Source organism: Sinohyriopsis cumingii, chromosome 2 (assembly GCF_028554795.1).
Source record: "Sinohyriopsis cumingii isolate HCF-2022 chromosome 2, ASM2855479v2, whole genome shotgun sequence".
In the NCBI taxonomy this organism is placed as follows: Eukaryota; Metazoa; Mollusca; class Bivalvia; order Unionida; family Unionidae; genus Sinohyriopsis; species Sinohyriopsis cumingii.
Genome location: NC_142962.1, coordinates 117746498 through 117774034, shown reverse-complemented (window position 1 = coordinate 117774034; position 27537 = coordinate 117746498). Strand labels below are relative to the sequence as shown.

The 27537-nt window shown below is 36.0% G+C and overlaps 2 protein-coding genes across 7 annotated transcripts in view; one reads left to right on the top strand and one right to left on the bottom strand.

The window, feature by feature from the left end:
* Positions 1-27537, top strand: part of LOC149805677 (uncharacterized) — a 36357-nt gene that overhangs the window by 8108 nt on the left and 712 nt on the right. For 3 of the 6 annotated variants that reach the window (XM_089950333.1, XM_089950334.1, XM_089950328.1), the window contains exons 3-10: positions 4419-4605; positions 6409-6489; positions 7170-7318; positions 7567-7671; positions 8573-8731; positions 8959-9123; positions 14337-14594; positions 15409-16232. In XM_089950333.1, coding sequence (XP_089806459.1) covers positions 4419-4605; positions 6409-6489; positions 7170-7318; positions 7567-7671; positions 8573-8731; positions 8959-9123; positions 14337-14594; positions 15409-15522 — 1218 coding nt within the window. In that variant the 3' untranslated portion in view covers positions 15523-16232. Of the gene's footprint in view, positions 1-4418; positions 4606-6408; positions 6490-7169; positions 7319-7566; positions 7672-8572; positions 8732-8958; positions 9124-14336; positions 14595-15408; positions 16233-27537 lie in introns of those variants that run through there. The other 3 variants (XM_089950332.1, XM_089950331.1, XM_089950335.1) reach the window with 3 other exon arrangements.
* The window catches only part of LOC149805676 (tRNA (32-2'-O)-methyltransferase regulator THADA-like), a 135083-nt gene continuing 130066 nt past the window's right edge, over positions 22521-27537 (bottom strand). Inside the window, exon 40 of the mRNA XM_089950327.1 lies at positions 22521-23261. Within this exon, the coding sequence (XP_089806453.1) occupies positions 22623-23261 (639 nt within the window). The 3' untranslated portion in view covers positions 22521-22622. The remainder of the gene's footprint in view (positions 23262-27537) is intronic.

The window sequence follows — 27537 nt, the reverse complement described above, 5'->3', positions numbered from 1 at the left end:
CGTGTGGTTTAACTCTGTTAAAGATCATGAACCAGGGAAAGCATTTAAATATCCTATGTTAAACGTTGCTAATTTTTCAAGATAAACACTTAAGAAGTGAGCTATAACAGTTCTAAATAATATAATGTAATATTGTAGTGGTTGCTACTGGTGGTGTGGTATTGAGGTTGTACCTTCTTACATGGTGTCCGTATTATTTGGCTATCATTATCTGGAGAGTGATCGCCCTCGAAATTGTTGTTGCCCGGATAGGGTAAATATTAAAATAAAGTGTGAAATGATACATGAAATAAACAGATCTGAGCAGATATATAGAACAGAATGACAAGCTCATGTATATGGAAAACGTCATCAACTACATAAAACACCTGGGATAATACATTACACTAGGAAGGTGCACTTCTTTTTGGAATAAATCTTTCACCGAATTTCAAACACAAATATATTTATCTAAATAGTCGATCTGTTTAAATGATAGAATTTGTTCATCATATAATCGAATGAATTATCGAAGTCGATGCACTGTACAACGTCATAGCCTGCTTATTCTGGTCCACTCAAACTTCACTATGGTGGTTCCTCCAGGTTCTTTCGCTTTTCCCTTTTCTGACCTTCCTACTGTCTTGCCTCTTTTCGGCCCTCAAACTTTGTGTCGGTAGGTGGATACGTAAGTACGTAGATTCTTGGATAAGTAGATGGATACGTAAGTACGTAGATTCTTGGATAAGTAGGTGGATACTTCGTGGATACATCCATGGAGCTATTTCCCCTTATAAAGTAAACAGAAGCAACCTAAATTGTCAGTTGTCCTATTGGGAACAGATCATTACTCCCCTCTCTTTGTCAGATATCGGTCTATCGGAATTCGAACAGATCAAATGCTATCTGGTCATGCCAGATCATAAACAAACCGTTTCACAAGATTAATGTACTTTATAATGGCTATTTCAGTACTGATTCCCATTAACATTACACGAGACATAACATGTCCGTTCACGTCTCAATTACACAAATAAATGAATGAAATTCGTTATATGCCTTAAATACGTTATGTTCAGTGAATACACACATTCAAGTTTTTAGCAAACATGAAATCATCTAAGATAGGTGAATTCAACGGATTCTCGTAACTCATATCAACTAAAGTAATGCACGAAATTCTTAGATTCCTACAACATTCAAGAAGACAAATTCAAACAATTTGTCAAACTTGTATAAAGATCATTGTACGTATTCAGATAGATCAACTTAAACACAGTTACACTCATTTTAAGAGAACTGATCTACGGATTTAAACAAATAAATTCATGCAAATCATTATATTGGTAACAACGAACTACATGAAATTGACGCAGATACCTAGTGTTTTCAAGCTTGTTGGTTTCTACCGCCAAAATTGTGTCCATTGACTTTCCAGACATCCGGTCCCTTTCACCAATGTTTTACGAGAGAATTTCTTCCAAATTCAGTCTGTCTCTTGCATTTTCATTCTTGCAGGACAATTTCAGACTGATTAGATTTTTCGATGTGGGCAATATTTAAAGCGCAAGGAATTTCGTGTAAGAAACACGCCCCTTATTTAGCGTAACCACTCAGGATTAAATATATTTACCGCCTTTTATACTAGTAGCCAATATTGTGGTCAGCATGACTTACAGAATTCCAAACCGATCTTTAAAATTTCAAATCTGACCGTTCCGATATAAAATCGAAGTTAAGCGACCCCATTTTAGCCGTTTAACGGCTAAGTAAACTAAGGCTTTATTAAGAATCACTTCCTCTCCCGACATAGACATTAGAAATCATTGCAGTATAGCGATTAACAAGCACCTGTCCCCATAAATCTAATTGTTCTCCGGCCCCAAGTATTATGTTCTATATAGATCGACAGAAATTGGCATCCTTACTATACTATAATATAGTATTGTATAATGTAATGTAATACAAATAGTAATCATACGTAGTACGCACAGCAGCTTCACGTTAGTGTTGAAAAAAATTTGTAGCCCGACACTGGGGGCCCCTTTACTCAGATTGAGGCCATCCTGTGTTCTGAGTGAGGTGCACGTAGAAAAAAATGCAATTTGCCTGAGAAAACTCCGATTGCGCTGATGAAAAGCGGACATGAATTGTCAAGATGTTGACGTACCTGCCATAACACGACGTGTTACGCTTAAAAAAGGAATAAGACTTCAGACTAAAGTATATGCCCATTACAAGTAGTATTTATAAACGGAAAACAGTGATGAATGAAGATAATGTAAAACTGCCTTGTGGTCAGTTGTTAAATAGAGGAAATTAAAAAGCAAAGAGGTTAGGTATACAACACATTTTCACATTAAGTTGCTGACAATAGCTAGTGAGTATTTGAAGACTGCAGTGGGTGAGCCCAATGTGCTAATTTGCATAGGTTAAAATCAAGAAGTGGAACAATCCAGTATTAGTAAAGAGATGTTTGATGCCAGTAGAACGCAAGTTATTACATAGCATTGCTTTAAATGAAAATATAAGCCATCTGTATTAAAAAATTCAAAAGTTTGGAAACAGTGGAAACGATCCTATAAAGTCGAATTTTACCCCATATGTAAAACGCAAAGCATGACTATTTCGGTTATCGGAATAGTGTTCAAATGTGATTCGTTTTCGAAAGCGATTTAGGAAGCAACTAACTATCACCAAATATAAATTTCAGAACTCCTGATTGACAGATTTTACGTTGTGAAGCACGACAGCAAAGGGAGTGGGGGCATTTAATTTGTACATATTGCAAAGAACATACAGACATGCACCATTCCTGTGTGTAGGGTGTCTGTCGAAATAGGAGCACCACCTGTATGTGACATATTCGACAAGAAGACTTAAACATTCACATTAGTTCTCCTAATTATTCGTGACCCCATGAAATGTGATGTATATTTTATTCCATAAAGACAAGTATATCTCGTGATCAGAATTCATCGGATACAATGTTGACAATGCTAGTGTCTCACTGGACAGTTTATCTGGTGAATTTTCTTCCGACAATGACCAATTACAGAAAAATGAGAATTTTACACTGAAGATACAAATAAAAACAAACTAATGATTTTTGTAGAAAGCATATGAGATTTTGACTGCAGTAATCTGGTTAATTCCTGATGCAACTGGCGGTTTTTATACTGAACCAACACTGCTACCAACCCCTAAATTTTACATTCATTTTTGACAAGAAATAGCTATTTTGAATATTTTTATGTGACAAGGCAGCTAAAAGAATCAGTATGTGCCTTATTCATGAATAAAGTTCACTAGTACTATAACAAATTAGTATACTTGTCATCACCCCTCAACCATCTAGATTTTTAGATATTTACCTCTGTAGCAGAGACAAATAAATACAAGTCAAGACAGCAGCTCATTTGCAGCCCAAGTTACGCATTTGATCTGCAATGCTCGTCTGTAACAGGCAGTCACCAACAAGCCAACCTATTTCCAAGCCTAATTCAAAGTTAATCACATTATAGATTTAGCTTATTTGTGAATTTATAAATGTTGGACTTTTGATAATTAGGTTCATGCCTTCTACCTTAAAAATTAGGGGGGTGTCAAACTACGTAACTATCCAGTGAGACCTAACGTTATCATCGTCCAGAACAAATCGGTTCGACCAGAATACGCTCAAAGAATGTAGCAGAGAAATTTGAACACCAGTGCCAGTCTCTAGTACGTGTAGTCATGAACACTGACCCTTGCGTTATCTAAACACCTTATTGAAGCCTACTGTATTTATATTGGAAGTGTAGCAATAGCAATAATGTGGAACAAAAAATATTAAAAAGGGGAAATTTGGGGCATATGGAAATTGGAGTCTGAACTTGTGGAATTTGAGTCAGGGATTGTGATTTATTTTTAAAGACAATAGTCCTGGGCCTGTCTAAAAATTATTTGAGCACTGAAGAATAACCAGTCTAAATTGTATCTCTTCATCTACTTGGGAGATTCAGACTTTGTACAGAATTACATAATTTCATGTAGGTTTTATTCTTGTTCGAGGTAAGTAGTGGTGGCTCAGTGATTAAAGGTTGCTGGTGTAAATCCGGCTGAGATCATGCTGTGTCGAATGTTGTAGTGTCACTGGGAAAGGCATATTGCTCCCTTTATCTCTGCATAAAGTAGCTTTTTTTGTGTTCATGTGCCGCAAAACATCAAATAAACATTTTATACTGTGAGAATCCTGATATCAGATTAACAATATGATGCATCGTATCGCCACATTGTACCAGATACGTATTGCTGTATCAGTATGTAACAAGCAGGAGTATAAATCAATAGGAAATACATCTCATAGAATTATAGATAAACTCAAAGAGATGAGGATGTTTTTTTCTTCTATTAACTGCACCCTACCTTGATCTTGAAAGTTCGTGTTATTCTTACAGCAGCGGCAGGTTTTGGCCGAAATCGATGAAAATCAATATCAACACCAGCACCATGGTGTTAAGGGCATCCACGTAGTCAGCAAAGTCATCAAGAACAAGTTCAAAATGACCCAAAAGAGACCCAGTTCTGCCTCCACAACTATAGTTAGTGTGACGCAACACAACCCGTTGATTAAGAAGTCTCCAGGTAAATGTGTTTTTCCTTGATAACTGCCTGTCTTATTTCCGCGCATGTTGTTATCTCCATTTTCCCATGATTACTGCCCCTGCCCATTTTCCGTGCTTCGTGCCTTCACCGTTTTCCCATGATTGCTGCCCCTGTCCATTTCCGTGCTTCTTGCCTTCACCGCTTTCCCATGAGTTTGCCTTCGTATCTTTCTCATGATATTTCCTTTGTCTCATCATAGTGTAGGTGCCCGGTTTCCATCACCAATGGCACTTTTCATTGTTGTCCATAACTGAGGCCTCAAGACAGAAGTTTTGTCTTCGTCCCTTTCCAGCGATGTTGCCTTTATTTTTGCATTCGCCTTTTTAAATGTCTACTCCTCACCCCTTATATTCAATATAAATTAAAATGCAAAGATTGTGATGCTATCCATTCGAACGCCCATGCGTGAGTTTGCAATGTCGCACAGCTCGTTGAATACCGTTCCAGAACAGCTGGGGTGATCAGTCGAGCTGCGCAACGGTTTTAGAATTTGAATCTACCCCTGTCTGATGTATGTCTCTCAACTCCAAGACCGTTTAAGACAGCCTTGGAATATGATGGAAGAGTGAGGCTAATCGATGGACGTGTACAATGGTTTTATAATTTTTATTCAGCCAATGGGGTTTTTCAGCTATATCTAAACCTTGCCCCTTAGTAGCAGTAGTACCATGTGGAAGCAAAGGTGGGAACTGTCATGTTCTTGACATTTGGTGGTGCAAGTAATTGTTCATGTCCCAAGATTTCAAGCCTCTATTTTTGGAGTATGAGAGGTGACAGTATGAACGCATGCGCATCCGGAAGGGTTATATCAGATCTTTTTTTCAATTTAAATGCGTGTTTTTTTCTTTATTTTTGGTCACTATGTAACCGAAGGTCCAGAGGATCAATAAATAGCAAGAAATTAAAAAAATATGCTGACCTTCTGCATATTTGTGGCCAAAAGGTTTCAAAGACAAGTTTTGTCTGACAAACATTTTATGCCCATTTTATTGTGAAGATACGTGTGGTACAGCGTACAAATTGCTGCCTATATTTTATTTTTTTAATTTTTAAATATTGTTAATTTGGTAGTTTGGACTTTTTCACTATTGACTTTTAACTGATATAAAATTTAGTTTTGGGTCGCAGCGATAACTGTAGCCTTTAGAATGATGTCCGTCCATCTGCATCATCAACACATAGGCTTCGTTTTGTTTAGGTCATTTAGTAAGACAGTGTTGCTAGATGAGTAATGTAACTTGATACTAGGATGTCATCAAGAATACTTAATCGTTCAGACAGAATTTAGGTTACTGTGGCATGCATTTTATGCTCCGATGATTTGCATTATGGTTTATCGACTAAAGATTGGTAGCGCCGGATTAAGGCTTTCCAGGGCACTAAGCATTGAAAATATTATGGTACCACCCCTACTTTCTGTGAAACTCGGTATTAAGAGCTAAAAAGGTGGGAAAATACCAGTGTTGCCATCATTCAGATCAAAATACTCGTACATGCAGATCGAAATGGTTATATAATTTTGTTCAATTTACCATCAAAAATTTAAATTTTTTCTAGTGCTCTAAGCACATGCTTGGTGTTAATAGGTAATCCGACACTGATGATTGATATTTGATGTGATCCTAACTAAGTTTTAATTCCATATTATGTAGTATCGTTACAGTTAAATCCAGGAGCAAATATAAATAAAAGGTACCATTCTAAGAGGATTATTGTAATGTAGTAATAGCATGATACTTCGAGGAGCAGATTTGTTGAAATATGCCTGATTTCGTCTTGTAGCTCTTAAGAAAACGAAGATGGTTGTCAAGAAGAAAGCGAGGGTTTTTGCCGTACCTACTCCACACAGAATTTTAAGGGATGGTAAGTAGGAATAATGTTCATTCTTTCGATCGTTCGATTCGTTCGTTCGTTCCGCCCATCTGTCCAGTTAGGCTGTACATTTGCTGGTTTCTCAAGCATTGTGCAGGTACATATTACTTTGTGCATATGTCATGGTAAATACATCACCCTCAAATTGTGTCACTGTCGCTTGTATTGTTATGTACCAGTGACACTGTTACGTTTTGAGTTTTGAGTTTAGGTCAGTATTTTAGGCTGCAGAGTCACAGCTTTGGTTGCTTCAATTCGGAGAATACAAAATTAATTGCTGGATTGCAAAATAAAAGCAAAGGTTATGGATTATGTTGTTTAGGCACTATCACCTTTGTGGTTAATATCAGTATGTAACAGCCTTATCAGCACTATAGAAATCACTGACAACTTGGTAAATGTAAAATCTGTTTGGGTTTGCGTTTTGGAGATTTCGTCCAACACTGTTTTTCTAGAGTAAAATAATTTGGAAAGAAAATTAAAATATACAAAGACTTGCACACCATTAATGAAAAGGAATTTACGGTATTCATGGTTTTGCTAACCCCATTAGCTTATTTCTTGTCTATCCTATCATCAACGTTATCATTTTCTGTTTCCAGTTTGTGATACCCTGAAAAGTGGAATCTGCTATGTTTTTATTATGGCTATACGTATCTCTCTAATTTCAGATCACCAACCCATGGAAATAGATATCGCCCCAAACAAGAAGATCCGGCAGGTAATGGTGAGGATTCCAGAGGCAGTGGAGGATATCGACGACCACAATGACCCCTTTAAGTGTCCCTTGTATGCCCAGGATATCTACGAGTACCTCATGGTATGTTATTAGAGAGAGAACCATGGAAACGTAGAGACTTGGAGACGTAAACTATGAAGCTGATCGTGGTCTTCGATGACACTCGAAAACCTATCGTATATTAGCAGAAAACTACTATTCGGACAACGTGTACGGTCTCGTTTCATACAAATAAGACTTAATGCCGTGATTAAGATAAAATATTGTTCGATTTTATTGTAGGATCAAAGAAGGCAAACAATTTTATATTTTAAAATATTATGTTTCAGTCTGTTGAGAGGAAATGGGTGTTTCCAGCTGAATACTTGAATAATAATCCACGGGTGCCTTCTCATGCCCGGGCAATCCTGGTGGACTGGCTTATTGACGTACAGGTACACAAATTTATATCGTCTTTGTACTGGATCTCCACCGTGAATGGTGAGATACAGGTATGGCATTTACGTCAATTGCGACGGCAGCTTCAAAGGTGTTAAACTGTTAAAATTATTTAAAAGTCGCATCTCTTACATTTCTTCCCATATTCAAACTTGACTTTGGCAAACTAATACTTATATCATAAATGTGCTAGGGTTCGTGTCTCACCTGTGTAAGCAGATAGTTATATTATCAAAACACGTTCACATGCGATCAGGTTCCAAGAACATTCGTTTTCTACAAGTCTCAGCAAGGCATAATGATACCTCTACGCCTGTCTTTTACTACATCTTTTAAACCATTCGTTAACATATTTGTAAAGAGCAAGGCAACGACGATGAGATCGACAAGGATGGTTAAAATCAATAATCCATTTAGAGATAGTTTAAAAGGCAATGATGGAAAACACTTGGTTACGAAAATTCGAATGTGTACAGTGTTCATCAACAAAAGTAAATGTTTTTTTTTTCTAAACTCTGCTAAATTGTATTATCATAACAACGAATATTTCCTTTATACCTCTTAGTTATACGGTACACCTTTCATATAACACATAAATCGTATGATAACGTGGAACCATTGTATTTGTGAAATTAAGTATAAAGTGTAATAACTTATCACGAAACACGTGAAAAATTTTTTTGCGATAACTGTTATTTGTAATCTGATGGAACCGTATCATTGAAAACATATATTGAGGCCAAAGTTAAACATTTGGACACTGACATCTGATCTGCAACGTAAGTTTACTTTTCTATTAGTATGGAACAGTTTTGGAAAGTTGTCTGTTCTATCAGATTACAAATAAAGAAGTTATCGTCTAAAAAGATTGCTCAGATAGGAAATATTTCCCAACAGGTTCATCAAAAGCTGTCCACCCAAAGCTTGCACATTACGGCCGCCCTGATTGATCGTTTCCTGTGTATGTGTCCTGGGATCGATTTGTCATTGCTACAGCTAGTGGGAATCACATGCCTTCTTATTGCCGCTAAATTTGTGGAGAGATTTCCTCCAGAGGTGAGTAGAAATAGTAAATGGTCAATTCCATTAATTAGCCACAGTATGTGCAACCAATATTTCTACAAACTTGTCAATTTGAAATTCCGTGTAAATGTCATAAACTCTCTCACACACACACACACACACACATACATTTATATATTTGTTTACTTATACCAATGCAATTGTTTAAATTTTGAGTAAGTCTTTGTTGAGTCTGATATTTCATCCTGCTCTATCATCAGATTGCCGAGTTGTGTTTCCTGACTAACCACACGTACGTGCCAAGCCAGGTGTTGGAGATGGAACGATGGATTCTGAAGACTCTTAGTTTCGACCTCAACATCCCCGATCCTACCATATACCTCGACCGCTTCCTCCAGATACACGAGTCACAACATACCGATGAAGTAAGCATTTGTGTAGGCATTCACAGTTGGGTCTGTCCTGAGATATATCTTAAATTTATAATAATAATAATTATTATTATTATTTAGTAATGTAGGCCACCGGCCCATATTACAAAATATAATCGAAGTAAATAGTGTGTGCTATGGTGTATGGTAACTAAATGTGCTGTTCAACACGGGTATACGTACATAATTTCCTACAGTAAACGTGCATATTATTATAAAGGTGTTAATAAAATGAAGTATATCATTCACCATTCGTACCGAGTCCAGGATTGTCTAAGACGAAAAGCCAAATTGATATAGTAAGAAAGTTTTCTTATAATTAATTTGTTACTATGACTCATGAGAGATACAAATATTTCTAGACGGATAGAGATGATATCCTTTATTAAAATATTTCTTTAATGGTCATTAGCTGGACAAACACAAAAAAATAGAAAATTCATCTTCTACCAAATTAACGTTATTTGTCCGGCATAAGTCACATTACCTACTTTTTGTTTAAAACGGACTATGCCTACCTGAATCTGTTTTCAGTATCTGCGCTGAGAACCTACATTTTTTCAAGTAACTTCCTAAAAATGATAATTTACATCATTGGTATTTTTCTGGTTCTGATTAATTTTATACGAGCTATAGTACACGCATTGATGTGAATTGTTAATATCACTTTGCCAGTTTTTGAATGCCGAATCCTTAATTTTTTTGCGACAATAGTGAGAGAAAAAAAAAAGTGCATGTTTAACGTAGCTTCAACAATTTTAATGTTATCGCTACGATGTCTGCAGTGTGACAGTTTATAGTGATGCCTAGCACTTGGGCCTCATGCCACAGACATGTATCATCATATCCCACCCAGTCACATCCTAACACAAGCAGTGCCGGATTAAACACTGTGGAGGCCCTTAGGCAGTCAAAATCTTGCCCCACCCTCCCCGCACATTATCTCCTAATGCGTTTTATCAATATTATTTTGTTCGTTGTCGCGGGACCCCTAGGCTGGTGTCGACTCTGCCTATTTGATAATTTGGCACTGATAACAAGGCAGGCCAGTCCTAAAACTAACCTCTTAATGGTAAGCACCATGCAAGGCAGCTGAACGTTCCATTTTTATAAGTAATTGGTATCACACGGCCAGGGTTTGAACCCGCCACCTCCCGCACCCAGTGAGGACACTCTAACCATTCAGGCCACCGGAACGGTCCTGAAATATTTTTTTTCGTCACAAACATCTTGATTTAGTCTAACATACCCAAGGCCGAAGTTAAATAACACATCTTTAACTTTCATACTCCAGGTGACAGTTGGTTTTATCTAATCTTTTCAACATTAAATAGCACGAAGTACAACGTGGTGTATCTTCCGCACTCCCATATTATAGTCGGGTTATTGGTAGTTTTAGGAATACTGTCTGCAAACGTTGTATTGCACAATTTCAGTATCACTACTAAATTCATAGTAGGCTAATTGGTTTTATCACAGAATACAAAATTTTAAAAGCATCCTCTACACTAAAACAGCCAAATTGTTTTTGATAATTCAGAATCCTTAAGTTGCTTTCTTTGCCTGAGCCTTGTCTGCTTATCTTTTGTCCAAACATATTTGGGATGAAAAATAGACCCATATGCTTGTAGTTGGGCATAAACTCAATAGGTCTTTTTTTGAAAAACAAACCTCCTTTTGCTTGAAATATCCCATATTTCTGAAAACAATTTAAGCTTTATCGAAATTGACCGTCATCCCAGTTTTATCACATAAAGGTTCTATAACGTTTATTTTGGTCTAATGTAGCATTACTGTATCAGCGCAATTAACATCATCAGCTGAAGTATTGCAAAAATATAAATTTCTTATGAGATAAATACACCTGACATTTGAACTTCAGCTGTGTAATCATTAATATAAAGGGAAAACGTGATAGGGCTCAAAACTCAACCTTGTCTTGTACCTAATGTACATTCAAAGTAGATAGTTAAGCCTGTATGTGTTCGGACACCGCTTTTCAGGTTTCTATACATATCTATTAAAATGTTTACTATTTAATTGCCTGTTCCTGTGGCCTAAGTGGTTAGAGCGTCTGCCTCGGATGTGAAAGGTCATAGGTTCTAAACCCGGCTAAACACTATCAAAGACTTGTAACAATGACTCAGGAGCTGCTTCGAATGGCGCTCGGCATTAAGAGGTTAGTGTTAGAACTGGTCGGCCTGGTGTCAGGATAATGTGACTGGGTTTGACATTAAGCTACATATCTGCGGCTTGATGCTAGACATCACTATAAACTACCGCAATGCAAACATGTTAGTGATACGACTTAAAATCTACGTTAAGAATCCAACGTTCACACTATTGTACCATTCATACCCTTACATATTAACGCATACCATAATGTATCATGCTGCACTTCATCAAAGCTATCTTAAAATCAACAGAAAAGCAGTAAAATCTACCTTTTCATTTAGAGACATTTTTTAAAGCTAAAGCCTGAATAAACAAAATGTCCTATGTAGAATATTTTGTCCCAAACCCTGCTTGTTCTTCGTCTATCAGCTCCATGTCCTGCTCACGTGTATATGAGTATTCAATATGTCAGTAAAGACTTTGCAAAGTATCAATAAGAGAAATACCTTTGTAATTGTTTGGATCACTATTGTCACCGCACTTATAGATAGGACACATAACACTCTTATCCCACTGTTTAGAAAACTAACCGGATTCAAAGATTTTGTTGAACAGAGCGTTAAGGAATGGTAAGATCATTTCCTCCTTGCACTGATAAGAACGATTATGTATCATATCAGGTCCTGGGTCAGCATTATTTTTATATAATTTGCTTTTCCACCTATCATTCAGTCCCATAATATCTTATGAATTTTTTTATATTTTAAGTAACAAAATAGTCCAGCGTTAAAATAAATATCACTCTATTTGAACAAAAAATTCAGATCTGAAAATATCAATGGGCGTGTACCTTATTATATTACAAAACTAAAACTGGCTTTTCTCAGTAATTCTGATAAGAGGTTTGCTTTGTCTACTATAATAGAAGGGTGCAACTGGTTTCACGCACATTTTTAATCATGTTGGGGTAAACAATTCATATTGCTAATACTATTTAAAACCAGTTTTCGTTTTGAAATAATTGGGTATAATTTCAATGAATCGTGTATTCTCTTGCAGTAAACAAAAAAGCAGGCTACAGAACCTCCATATGCAGTTGTATAGAGGGGCAGCATTTTGCTTTAGAACTATGCTCGACATCCACTTGTCTCGCCTTCGAAACCTCATAAAGACTATTTTCATAGCGACCATTTTCAGAGTGTTATCGTTGTTGCTTGGTTCGGCGACAACGTTCAATTTTTGTATGAGCTTGGTTTTTCTGACATTTTTGTATGTACAGTCGTGATAGTTGATGGGTATATTCATTTTGGAGGGGTACCACTCACCACGAGGAAAAGTAGGTCACATGGACATATGTCTGTCTTCGCTAGCCAAGATTCCAGTATGATAGTCCTACACATTGGCGTATCGAGCAGATATTTCTGTGATTCGGGTCAGCGAATTTCAGTGGATGTGGCAGCATGCCACTGCATCCAATCAAAATTGTTAAAATTTGAACACTGTTCCTACATGACTGAAACAAGGGGAGCATACAACTTTGAACAGATAAATGTCATTTTCCACTGCTGGTCCGTGCTTGCACAATTACCTTTCACTCAAATAGATATGTAATGGCTTCCCTCTGGAATGTAGTCATACTTTCAATGTTAAACTTACAAAGTATCCTCTTTAGGTAAATTGCCTCCACACATTTTAGCCGATGTAGAATGCGCCTGCTCTTGATTAGAGTTAGTTGGCGTTACATACCAAGGGAGGCAAGAAATTCAATAAATGTCACGTGTCAAAGCACCACTATAAATGGGCTTATCATATCGAAACCTTGGCTAACGAAGATGCTAGATCCAGCTCAGTGCAAACTGGGTGTTTATAATTAACGGCTTTGAAGGCACTCTTCTTTCCTGTAGCCAAACTCATTTCATCAAATTGATCTAGTACCATTTTTCAGTGATATGAACAACTATAAAAATGTGTTAAAATGTTAAAAAAAATTAAATTATACTTAGTTTAAATGTTTTTTCTATGGTTTTCAGGTTGTACAAATTTAGATAAACTGTTGAATAAGTGAGCCGATAACGTAAATGAGATACCACGTCATACGGTATATACTGCATAGATGTGAACCATTTGCATTGGTCATATTCCTGGTATTCAGTTTCATACCAATAAACTGAAATGAAAAGAATTACCCCCGACTTTGCAAGATTTGTCAGTTATGACACTGCGAAGAAGGCAAGACATCTTGCAACAATGAAGGATTATGTATTTTGAGGGTACGAAAAAGATTTAAGCTGTCAGTTTGGAGATCTGGATACCCGTGTATCTGCATAGGAGTCAAAGTCACATTTTTACAGGTGCAAACTTGACCACTCAGGTGGCCTTTGTGGTTCGAACGTCTGCTTTGGATGCGGGAGGTCGTGGGTTCGATCCCCAACAGTCATACCAAAGACTTACAAAAATGGTACTAACAGCTGCCTCGCTAGGCGCTCAGCATTAAGAGGTTAGTGTTAGAACTGGTCGGCCTGGTGTCAGGATAATGTGACTGGGTTGGACATCATACTACATGTCTGTGGCATGATACCCCAGTGCTAGACATCACTATGAACTGTCACACTGCACACATCATAGCAATATGACTGGAAATTTTTTTAAAGCTACGTTAAGAAAATCTAAGCCACAAACCGCAAGTGCAAAATCTAAATTGAAACCTGTTTAGGAAGGATGATCAGTTTGTATGATGCAGCGCCAGATAGCGATATGAGTGAGATGTCAGTCACAAAGTTGCACTGATAATATGGAAAGTTATTTTTAATCCAACTATGTACACTACTTGCGGGAGGGTGAATATCGCATATGTTGTATGAAGTGCAAGAAGAGGTACATGTACGTGATGATTCATTCATGTTTCAGTTAAATGCATGTAATAACTACATGCCATGGCAAAATTTATTGAGCTGGATGAGGAACGCATGTGTAATGATTAATGCATGCTTGAATATTTTGTGGCATGCATGATTTTACATCCACTTAACTAATTATCCAACTAGTTAAGATTTATATGTACGAATGCGTAATGCCCTAAACATTTTCTAAAGGAACATTCACGATGTCAGCAGGTACGACATATGGCTGGCTACATATTAGACCTGACCTTGACCGACGTAAAGTTCGTGCATTTCGTGCCATCTGTATTGGCTGCCAGTGCCATCCTTGTGACACGGATAATATTTGACATCAAGGAGCCATGGGAGCACAGCTTTGCCTATCATACCAAGTACTCTCAGCATGATCTGAACAAGTGTGTTAAAAAGATGGCCAAGATGTTGCTGTCTGTTAAACTCTCAAAACAAAAGGTAAGTTCATTTAAAAGTTAAAAGGTTTGTTTTATTGTAGTTCGTTCTTTAAACATTTATTGTGTCATCATTGTCAGTATTTGGTAAAGATGTTTATGTGTCAGTAATTTTAAATGTTCATTCACGCTGATTTTGTAACTACATAATACATAGCAAACGAACTTTGATACATGAAACACCTGCAAAAGTCTGGATTCATCTAAGTTATACAATCGATCCATTCCGATATTAACATTTACATACAAAATATTTAAAATGAGACTGTAAAAATTGCTCAAAGAAACTGCTTCAGTTAACAATGGGTTTAAAATAACAAATTTCCTCAGAAAAAAGTTGACATAAATTTCAGAATAAAACAAACCGACATTTGTAGCTACATCCTTTGTGCAATGCTTAAGTGAACATCAAGGTCTATTTTTTTTTTGTAAAGCCTTGGCCGAAGTTTGTCCATGCTTCCGTCCACATTCTGATTAATGTTTGTTAAGATTTAGTGAGTTTCTTTGCTGTCCAGTTGTCTTAATGTCTTGATTACAAAACTTGTACGAAATATTTATGGTGAAGCATACGCCCATTGTGCAAGTACGGAATGGGCATAGTGATGCCCCTTGTATATTGAACATTCCATATTGCAATTAAGTTCGTGTCAAATCACCATGGCAGGGTATTCCTGTTTCATAAATCCATTTGTCATATATTAGTTGAATGCAAACATGCTTATTTGAAAACCAGTATATGAATACAAATTAAGTCAAATTCCAAATCAGGACCATTGACAATTTACTCTAAAGTATCCATGTCTTTTGTCTTTTCCAAGGCTGCCTTCTCCAAGTATTCTTGCAAGGAAACGTACTGTGGTGTCAGCACCCATCCTGTTCTAAATGATGACCTCCTTCTGAAAGAGCTTGCAAACGAAGAAACCTTGGTTTAAAGGGTTTACTATTATCAGTTGACGAGCCCCTGGCCACGGAACATCCATGCTACTTGAAATGAACTAGGCAACATACATTTTTGTTCTGCAGTTTTTCATTAGGAGTGTTGTATACTTTGAAATGAATTAGGCAGTTCAATATTGCAGTTTTTCATCTCAGTATCAATGGAACTGTAACTGACTGTATAGGTGTCACTTGTTGAAGATCGTTTTGTGATGAGAAAAATTGCATTTTGGATGTAATGTGTACTGGATAGCTGATATATACACAATATTTCACACGTGTGTACTGGATAGCTGATATATACACAATATTTCACACGTGTGTACTGGATAGCTGATATATACACATTATTTCACTGCTGGGTATCAATGTTTTTCAAGAAAATTGACCGATATCCTATTTGTATTGATTTTCGAGGTTTACACTTTTTTGCTTCATTTTTGGAGCTTTTGTTACTGTTGTATTTTTCATTTGTTTTCATTAGTTTACATTTTCATTTTGTTTCAACAGTTTTTCTGTTTCAATGATATACATAGTTATATGGCATTTTCCTTGGTATGTTTTCTATTCAATATTGAATTTTTACATATGTTGTGCAATTCTTTTTCGGGCATTGATATTTTCTATATGTAACAAAACATGCATTTATGCATAGTACAATAAATGTACTGAATACCATTTTGCAAATAAATTGTATTGAGCCAAACCTAGAGCCTTGCATACTTTTTATTGGTTTAGACCTTTTTTTTTAAAATGAAAAACTTCGGTCTCTGCTGAGCTGTCCATAGAGGAAATCTTGACACAAGTGATCAGTGTGCACGTCTGTCCATATGTACAACCACACAGTAGATTAACTAAAACGTTGTTGTTCTTTACTTTTTATTTCAATAAGGGGCCCCTAGTGGCCGAGTGGTCTAAAGCGCTCACCGTTCCGGATCACTGCCATCTCACCTGTCTGCGTGGGTTCGAGTCCAAGGCTCAACTAGCGTGGGTACGTGGGAAAGCTTGCCAGTAGCTTCTCGTGGGTCGGTGGTTCTTCCCTGGGTTTTCCAGGGTTCTTCCTCCACCAGTTATACTGGCCGCCATGTATAGCCCATCTTGTGCTGAAAAATGGCATTAAACCCCAGAACAACTTTATTTCAATATGTCATACCTTTGTTAGATGTGGATTTTAGCTTCAATTTGCACTTTAACCAGCTGAAGAATGTCCCCCTTCAAAACTAAGGTGAGGGCTTTTGAAAGGTCAAACTTTGTACTTATCTACAAAATATTAGTAAGTAGCAATGTTGTTGTGGTGGTAGTGGCTGCTATACTCTAATCACTCACTCACCTAGCATACAAAGCATATACTGTCATATCACCAACTTTCAATATAAAGTTGACCATGTCAAATTCATGGAACTTCTTTTTTATTAACTGATTGATCAGTGCTGGACTTGCGTCATTATGACTTTTTTCATTAAGTGATGTAAAATTTATATGCCTGTTTTCTTTCTCTCCCTATCTCTCTCAGCAAAAGCCTCTGAAATGATTTATACCATATGATAAAAAGATCTTCCTAGAAAATCTGCTTGTCTTCTCCACAGTTTGTAAAACATAAATTTGCAGGTTATCCAATAATACTGTTGGCATATTATAAATTCCCCTGCATCAAATTTAGACATAAGCAAGACGTGGGTTCCAGGTGTGATAATCCCTAAGCAACTGGAGAATGGGAACAAGCCATCACTGTATTTAACTTAGGCCTGTGTGAGGTCTGAAAAATAGCTGGCATGTGATCCCTTCTCCTGGCATATACAAGGCTTATTGATTCATGTCTATGGTGGGATGTTATAGGTACTGCAGTATTTCTAGGTCACTCAACGCCTGCGGAGAATTCAAACAGAGCTTTTCTTGACAACTGGAAAATCAAAATACAATACCTGTCTTAGTTGATGTGTGCTTTTAAGACCCTGCTCATAAGATGGCATTCACAGACTACCATAAATTTACTCAACATATTTTATTTATGTATAAAAGATACCTTTCCACAAAATATCAGTCCCTTGCATGTACTTTACGGTATGTTTCAATAAAAATAATGTAGTTGCATAATAATTTCATAATGAAACATACTAGGAGGATTAAAATTATCCACGAGTATGGATGGGACAGTGGTACTTCTTTTGCTCCAGTCTTCCAAGCTCAATTCCTTTTATTTTTTTGGAATATGGAAGGTTACACAGTAACCATTCAAGATCTTTTTTGTTATACAAGGACTTTGTCTGTTTTTGCCAACTTACACCAACATGTGAACCCTCTCAATACTGCAACCTTGGCCAAGCAAAAATCCCTTTTCCTGGTTCCAAATTTCCCTTTCAAGATCAACTTGGCAAACCTAATACATTTTAAAACCATGTCAGTTTGATCTAAATGGCAGTCTCAAGTGGTTTTACTGCACTTTGTTTCAGTTGTTTCAGATTGAATGTCGAGTTTGAAAATTCTTCAAGAATGAGGTCCCAAAATCGTAATGGCTTCAAAATCGTTCCTTTTCAAGAACTAAAGTACAATTTCTTTAGAACCAGCTACTCCAATAAAAAGTTATTTTGCCATACAAATAGCAAGGGATATTGTGGAGGAGAGGAGAAACAACTTGAGGAATCAACACCAAACTTGTAAACTAATTCAGATTTGAAACTTCTAAAAGGCTTATATTAATGAGGATTTCACTAGGACTTTAAATTGGTAAAATCTGTACCACTGTAAGTTGTTAGAGCATCCACCTCGGGTGCGGGATGTCGTTGGTTCAAACCCTGGCCAAGTCGTACCAAATATTTATAACAATGGTACTAACACCTGCCTCGCTTGGCACTCAGCATTAAGATACTAGTGGTAGGACTGGTCGGCCTGGTGTCAGGATAATGTGGTTGGGTGGGACATCATGCTACATGACTGTGGCATGACGCCCTATTGCTAGACAGGACTTTAAACTGCCATACTGCTGACATTTTAGCGACATGACTGAAAAATTATAAAGTTATGATAAAAATCCAAATCTCTCACACATTTTGACAAAGGATGGTATATTTATTGTAAAATTGCATAAAGTTAAGCAGGTATTCAAAAAGGGCAAGTTGGACAATACTGAGGACCATTTTAAAATCAGATGACCATATAAAAACGAGTTGTTATAATAATCTTAAACCAGTTACAATGACAAAAATATCAAACAGTAATGCAAGTCTCCTCAAGTTTGCTCTTTTTTTCTTTTCAAAGAGAATGTAAATGTGAACAATAATACTGCTGGTACATTGTAAATTCCCCTGCATCAAATTTTGACCTAAGCAAGATGTGGGTTCCAGGTGTGATCATCCCTAAGCAACTGGAGAATGGGAACAACCCATCACTGTATTAAACTTCTAAACAGAAAGAATGAGAAAAGCCCTAGCCCATTACTATGAAGGTGAGTGATTTGCAGAGATTTTACATTCATGACTTTAAGGCATAATTCACTAAATACTGACAAATTCAGAAATTAAGTTATTAAACTTTTATGACTGAACAAATTATACAGGAATCCTACGATATGTACAGCATCCCCACCAAAACAGACATATCTTTGTTACTAATGGCAACCATTGCATGCTCTTGAAGCAAATAAGGGATACTGCAGATCAGAATGGTACAAGTACATAAACAGATTTGTCTAGTGTCATGTTTTCAAACTTTCCCAGTATGGCTCCTGATGTTTATGTATCCCACTTACATCTGAAGTTCCTCCATCCCCATTCAGTATCTACTTACTATTTCATATGTTGTTATAAGTACTTGTTTCTATAAACTTCTAGAAGATGATCATGTGACCCTTGTTTACGTTTTAGAAAGCCCATATAACCCATGTTTTGGAGAATTAATCAGTAGAAATTGGGCTGTTAAATTGTTAGCTGTATGTTGTGCTGTTTGGAGGTAATTCAAATTACTTGGTTTGGAGTTATTTCAAATTACATGGATTCAGCAGGATTAATTATGTTATTTTTCTGGAAAATATGTGTACTCTTTCATGTAATATTGTGGAACAAGGACAGTTTTTAAAAAAAAATTATTCAGCTATTAATACCTGAGTGATAATTCTTATTTCTACAAGTAACTGTAGACTTCAACACTACAGATTGTAGCATACATCATAATCTTCTTCCATCTTGGATTCTTCGTTGGGATTCGAACGTGAAATCAGTAGAACATTTTTCTATTAGGACTACTAAAATTTTATTCTTGGATTATTTTTGGATTTGATTCCATAAAACCTTAAGTTCTTATTTTTTTCATTTATACAGAATTTTTCCAGGGAAATAAATTATAGTATTTTTTAAAAGCTTGTTGTTTTCACTCTTTCTTGTGTTACTGTTTATTCGAGCCTAAACAAGTGACATAAGACTTACAATTAGGCAACTTGCAAATTCATTCATGGTCATAAGCTTATGAGATTGGCCATAAATGTATCTAATTTCAGCACATAACACTTTTGATACTAATGTTAAATCCAAGCATGGTGGAGAATAATTAGATAATTAGTATCTATTTTGTTATATCCGCATGATTTCAAATCCTCAATTCAGCTGTGTTTAAGAAATTTCACCATTTTTCCAATCTAACTAAAGTTTGAAAGGATGGATATAATTTGTTAAAAATAAACTGATATTAACCATTCTTAAATTTAAAACATGCAGCTCTTAATTCAGTAGATGAAGTTCCTCATAATTCCATTTTTTGGGGGATTGCACCAAATGCAGTGATGTGATACAGTCAACAAATACTGTTAGTGACTAATGTAATAATAACAACATTCTCTCACATTAGACAAATTGATTCAAGAGGGAATGAAGAGAGGCAGGCCTGTCTATTTAAGTGGATCAGAGAAGAAAAAGTGTGCATTAGATGAAAATAGACTCAGGTGAATATTGGTGATCAGCTGGGGCATTGGAATACTTCGGAGGGCTAACTTGTGTTGAACACAAACCAAACTGTTGCAGATTTCCATATTAAACACAAGACATGGACTTGTAAATAATTATGTATGTCAGTTATGCCTTTGAAGAAAAAAAAACTTGTAAATACTAGGCCAAGTAATGCATCATATCAAAATGAGACGTGTATATCAGATAAGGATCACCTCATATCAAACATAACATGGTGTTGGCTTCTTATGTTTACAATGGTGACATAATCAAATCTTGTGTTCCAGCTTTCACCCATCAACACTAGATGCATCTGGAAAATGACCTGGTTTCTCAGTTCAAGAGAGAAATTACATGGCTCATAATGCGATGAAGCATCAATATTATCCAGTTTTAATGGCAATTGCCGATGTTTAGGACCAATATCTTTCAAGTTTCAGTATTATTCAGATAATTTGGCATATGTGATTTTTGCATGCAACAGTGCCACTGGGACTTTCAATGTGTATAGCTATCTTTTCTTAATATTTGAACACTCTTAATGAACAGTTGGGCATTATGACAGCATTTAATCAGGACAACCTCACTGTGGACACATCTAAATTTTGGAATTTCTTCAGCATTTATTTTTAGGTTTTAGTTTTTAAATTACTTTTTTTAATTAATTAATAAAATATATTTGTGCTAACTATCAATGACTGCAACTGACATAAACATCAGGTTTGTTTTCTGACTATTTAGTAAATGCAGTAAAACCTGTCTTGAAAGACCACTGCTATGTGAGACCACCTGTCTTGAGAGACCACATTCTCAATGCACAAATTTATTATGTAGCATTGTGACCTGTTTTAAGAAAATACCTGACTTGAGAGACCATAATTTTTTTGGCAAAAGGGGCAATCTTTCAAGACATGTTCTACTTTATTGAAATATTTTACCAACATAGCATTTATTTTACTACACGAAATTCTTTACTTTAAATACTGCTTAAGCTTGTTGTTGTAGGGTTTAACGCCATTTTTCAGCACATGACAGGCTATACATGGCAGCCAGTATTAATGGGGGAGGAAGAACCTGGCAAACCCCCGGAAAGAACCACCGACCCATGAGAAGCTACTGGCAAGCTTTCTCACATACCCACATTAGCTGAATCCGAGACTCGAACCCACACAGACAGAGGTGATATGGCAGTGATCCGTAACAGAAAACGCTTTAGACCACTCAGGGGCCCCACTGCTTAAGCTAAAATCAACACTAAACATTGATAAAGTATTGTACTGCTTGATGAAGATACAACTGCAGTCCCCTTCTCACTCTATTTTACATGCTACAGTATTGAAGGGTAAAGTCCAAGAATGTACCAAATGTCATATCTGGGTAACTGAGCCACATTTGCTGTAGTAATCACAAAATAGCAGATAGCGATCAATATTTCAAATGACAATTCATGTCAAATACAACAAATTTTGAGACTGAAAATTTACAGATTTGTCTTGTTGCACTCAAAGTTGCAGTGCAAAATTAATGCCAGTCGCTAGTATAATGTCTTTTCAAGGGAAATCAATTTCTGGCAGGAATATGTTATCTTGCATTAAAATAATGATTTACTAACTAAAAAATGAAAAGTGAGAGAAAATGGGGATTTTAAAATAAAACTGGTAGATTAAGGGTAAAGATAAAGTTAAATGAGAGCACAATCAGAAGATTTCCAAAGTGCAATCTCTTAAAAGGCAAACCAAATAATATTTCATTGCTTCTAATGAGTTAACTCTGGCAATAACTTAGGAAATTCAAGCACTAGTCTACACTAAAAAATAAATCCTGCACATACAATCCTAAATGGATAAAAATGGAAAATTATCCTTATGAAATTAAATAATATTCTTTTATATATTGCTCTGATCAATAAAGAGCAGCAGTTTTAAAGTTGGCATTAACTTTGCTTCTTGATAATAATAATAATAATATTATTATTATTATTATTATTGGTAACCATGTACTATAATGATGTAAGTAATTTACTTTGCCATGCTTGTGGATAGAATAAAGATAGCAAGAGATTCAGATGTATTCCAATTTATTACTGAACAGATGGATGTAAATTCAATAGTTTGTGATACAAGGCAAATTATGTAAATCTGAAACATCACATTTACATCTTGCTACTTGATGACAGCAACATTTCTTAATGCTTCTGAAATAAGTAAATCATTCTGAAATCTGTCATTTGAAATCTTCTCTTGCATTAGCAGAAGTACATCCTGACATTCCTGTTTACAGGAAGACCCAAATGGGGCTTCTAATCCTAAGTTTACCAGCACTAATGTCTTGTAAATCTCAATTAATCCCCTGGAATAAGCTGGGGGATTAAGAAAAGCTGCTTTAAACTCCAGGTTTGACATACCATCCAGTTTCTGACCTTGAACTCTAAGTAACTCACATAACCCTAAGCCTAGAGAATGCAGACAATTTTCTGTAGCAAAAACACTGGGTTCTAATGCAACTTCATCATCTTGTTCCAGTGGTTGGCTTTCTGCAGTAAAATCCTCTTCCTCTCTGCACCTTGGCAGTTCCTGTAACCCCTCCTCACTGCTCATAGCACCTTCCCATGTTTCAAATTTTCCATCCCCCCACACTCCAACATTTAAAGAGGCAGGAGGTGTAGATGGTGGGAATGGCTTGGTTATAGGTGGGATTGTGGTTAACAACTGACAGATATGTTTGACAATTAGACGGATGAAACTGACATCTTCTCTGTAGGTGTTCATTTCACCCTTGTCAAATAACCTCTCACTTGAATCCTGCAATAAATGAATAAATATCTTGTTATGAAAAAGACACCTCAACATACAACCCACACTGACCCTATAGACACTCTATTCACAACCTACCTGGTCATATAGACATCTCTCCTCACAACCCACCTGGCCTTATAGACACCTGAACTCACAATCCACCTGGCCCTACAGACATCTCTACTTACAACCCACCTGGCCCTATACACAACTCAACTCACAACCCAACTGACCTTATGGTCACATGCTGTCTGGAGAACAAAACTCTGCCAGTAAATTAAAAAGCTTTCATTTTCAATAACTTTACTCTGAATAAAGATCGAAGCTTAACAATATCTAAGTGAATATAAGTATTGTTCTAGAAGTATTAGTACTGGGGTGGGGAAGAGAAATTAAAATTGGGAGTGGGTGGGAGATGGCTTAATGATATTTTCTTCTAAATGTGGGTTATGTTCACAATTAAATTTGTTGATGGGTTAAGTGTATGAAACAAAATCCCTCCATATTTTTACATGTTCACTTAACATTTGTATAGTTTCACTGATGCTAAAAATCTGTACATATGGTTTGTAATTTCGGAGTTCCGAGTCTGTTCTCTCCATTTCTAAACAATATGAGATCTGTTCTTAAGAAATTTGCCTTTAAAATGGACAAAAAGAAAAAGTTGCAGTGTCTCATCAGTTGATGTGACAGACTTGTGCCCAAATGTTGCATGTTTACTCTATATGCTTTGGACGCTATATCTTTTCTTGTCTTGATGTGCTGTTAAACACCTAAGAAATTAAAATGGACCCAACTAATGATGGTTCATGTCTTAAAATTATCAAAAACAAGACACTGTACCGACAGTCACTTTTTCCAATGTAACATATATAGTTGCGTTCAAGTCAGCTGCAAACAACATTGACCCTGATCTGCATTTGTGTAATGTATTGGCAGATCCTGGTATCTTGCTTTTCCATTCATTACACCTAACAAACTGCATAGACCCATATGTGTTGGTGTATGATGCAATGGCAGACTTGGATCTATAGTCTAAAGCTGGACCGGACTTGAGGATATAATACAACTGTAGACTAAATGAGATATAGTAAAACCTTACACTGCCGTATTTATAGTACATTTTTGGACGTGATAAAATAATTAATTTTTTTTTCCTGTCGCAGAACTTTTGATGAAACTTCTTTTCACCTAGGTCATGTGTCCCAATACTTAAGAAATTAAACAAATTGTGTTCAGTACACCCCCTCCCCCTGTATATGAATAACATAAACAAAATGTTTATTTGATAACAAAATGAAAAGAAAATGGTCTTATATTGTTTCACGTATTTATTAAAGAAACAAATATATATCTACTAACTTTGTATATGTCATTTATGTATCCATACTGCAGATAACACGAGACACCTTGTTCACTGATATGAATACAGAGAAATGAATCGGGTTTGGTTGTATTCTAAGGTTTGAATATGTTATCAGACTGAAAACTGGATCAAACAAAACTGGAGTGGGGGGGGGGGGGGGCGCACCTGCCATTCATGATTGACATGGTGTAAGATGCAAAATAACCAAGTTTGTATTACATCCCAGTTAACAATATGACAGATTCTTACAAATAAACATCATTATTTTATAATACAATCACTGTGAGTGCAAATGACATGGATTACAAAAAGTATTAGAAAAGCAAGTTATTGCTATATATATTATTTACCCTGCAAATATTAATGCCTGTTTGTATCAACTATGATTACTGATGGCAAGCTAATAGAAGCCTGAGTGATGAATAAATACATCTGGCAGAGATGCGATAAATTCATTATTTGAACTTACCAGCAGGATATAAAATACTAGGTTATTTTATTACAAAGCAAGCCAACCTCGGAAGGTGACTTTGGATTCTTTTAAGCAAGCCGATTTTTTAAATACCATGTTGGCTGACATTAGGAAAACCAACTTTACTTTCTTTTTACCAGTATTCATGGAAATTTTGAAAATAAGCTGAAACAACAGAACAGTTTTTCAACACATCTATTGGTTTATGTGCATACAATTGGCGCTCTGGTCCTTTTATAGTGTCAATTCATTGATGTCCTCTAGGCTGGTTCCCTGCTTAGTATGTTTCTAGGTTGGTTCCCTGCTTAGTATGCTCCTTGCATTGCACTCTGCTATACTAAGTCAGGCGAACGACAACGCCATATTGTCACGTGATTTTGGGGAAGAGATTGCGTATGAAAATTACAAGAAATTTTTATATGTATTTTTCTCATACACGAAAAAGTAGTTTTTTCTTCTTAAAAGGAGGAAAATAGGCATTTGTTTGGTTCTCCAAAGCTTACCTTTAGCGGTGACTTCAATAACACATGTACCCTTTATCAAAAAAAGCCAACTACAATCTTCAATAAAAATAAAGAACTTTTCTTTAAAGGAAGTCAGTACCAAACTTAAATAAAAGTAATGGAATTTGATTGATTTTTGCATTTTCTAATGTGACTGGAACACGTTAACTGTGCCATGAAAGTATCCTTTTTGCAGGGAAAACGTTTATGCTTACGAATGCTACCAATTGCGGCTTAAAAACAAACTAACTTTTACCAACTTGGGACATAATTAAAAGTAAATGTGCTTCGTCATGATTGTGCTATGTTTATCCATTGAATTCAGACCAGTATGACCTGTGACAAAATTACTGAATATTTTAAATCTCTGTGTGTGTATATTTTTGATAGAATCACTTGTATTGTGGATTCAATGTATGCGATAAGATTCGTGGGTGAGTACACGGTGTTGATACTTTATTCATGCTATACATTAGACATGTATATATAAACAGTATTCATGTATATGTACCAATTTGTGGTTCTATAAATAAAGTAAACTATTATATATGCCTTCTGGTTTCACTACAGGTGTATTTCTTATTTAATATGTATCGATTGAAGATGGTAACTGTGCCGATGAAGCCCGCATTTTACTGCCCACATTTATTACCTACCCCTTTTGTATCTCATTTTGTAGTCTTTGCATTACAATACTCCACTGCACTAAAAATAAATAAATCAAGATTATGTTTTGAATGAAAGACCTATCAATCTACTTAACAGTTTTGAAATCAAAACTTTTATATTTATTTAAAAAATATAAATTGAAGTAAAATGTACTACACAAAACTACAACAGATCAACAACAACAGTAATAATAATGTTTTTCTTTCCTTCCTTTTTTTTTTGTAGAACCACTTCGGAATGTTACAGACTTTTTATTAAAGAAAATTAAAAAAATCAATTTGTTCATGACTGTAACTCATTCTATTTAGTTCAAATCAACATTAGCATGTGAACAAATTAAATAAAGAAAAAATAATATGCTAAATCGAAAAAAAAGGAAGATAATTTAAAGAAATGAAATTAATCTATGACTTCTTAATATCATAGTTACATGTGAGACTGTCATATTGTGAAGACAGACCTCATGAACACAACTTACCTGGGGTGGAGAATGATGCCATGACCTTGGCGACTGACCTTTGTTGTGCAAGATTATAGCTTGAATGGACAATAGAGGGAAAAAAGGGGCGGCTATCTAAAAATGGGATGAAGTAACTGGTAAAACCTGAATAGGTTGTTTATTCACACCCAAGCCACAGGATAAAGAATATTGACATGTGCATGAGAAACTAGCAAGACTACAGTTCAATGAGACCCCAGTATCAAATCAGGGCTGAGTTAGGGAAATATGGGCAGGTCACCTGTCCGAAGTGGACTCTTATATGAACACTTCAGTACTCGCCAGGATTTTGACCAACAATGAAGTCTAGTAAGTTAGGGAGTGAATTCTAAAAGGTGTATTCCGAAAGCACCTCATTCGTAAAAGGGAGAGCGGGAATTCAGACTTGAAAAGCTTTTTAATGGTAAAATTCTTTGCCCGAATTTTCTGAATATTACCACCAACTGAGAGTTGTAAGTTTACATGTAGTATGTAGAAAGTGATTTATGTTGGTATGCAGAAGTTACCTTTATTAGAGTTAATCTCACCTATGTATTTGAGTTATTTACCTACTGTAACGTTCTGCAGAGAATATAGTAGTATACAAGATTGAATTATGTAGATTGTTAGCCTGTGATCAGAATTGTGTAATTTGCTGCTGTGTGCATCATACTGAATTTCTGCATCTATTGATGAGTTATGTTAGAACTTGCACTCATTTTAGGTTTGAATTTTAATACATGGTTGTGAACTATACTCCTATGATATGTAAGGTAAGGAATGTGTCTGTTGTG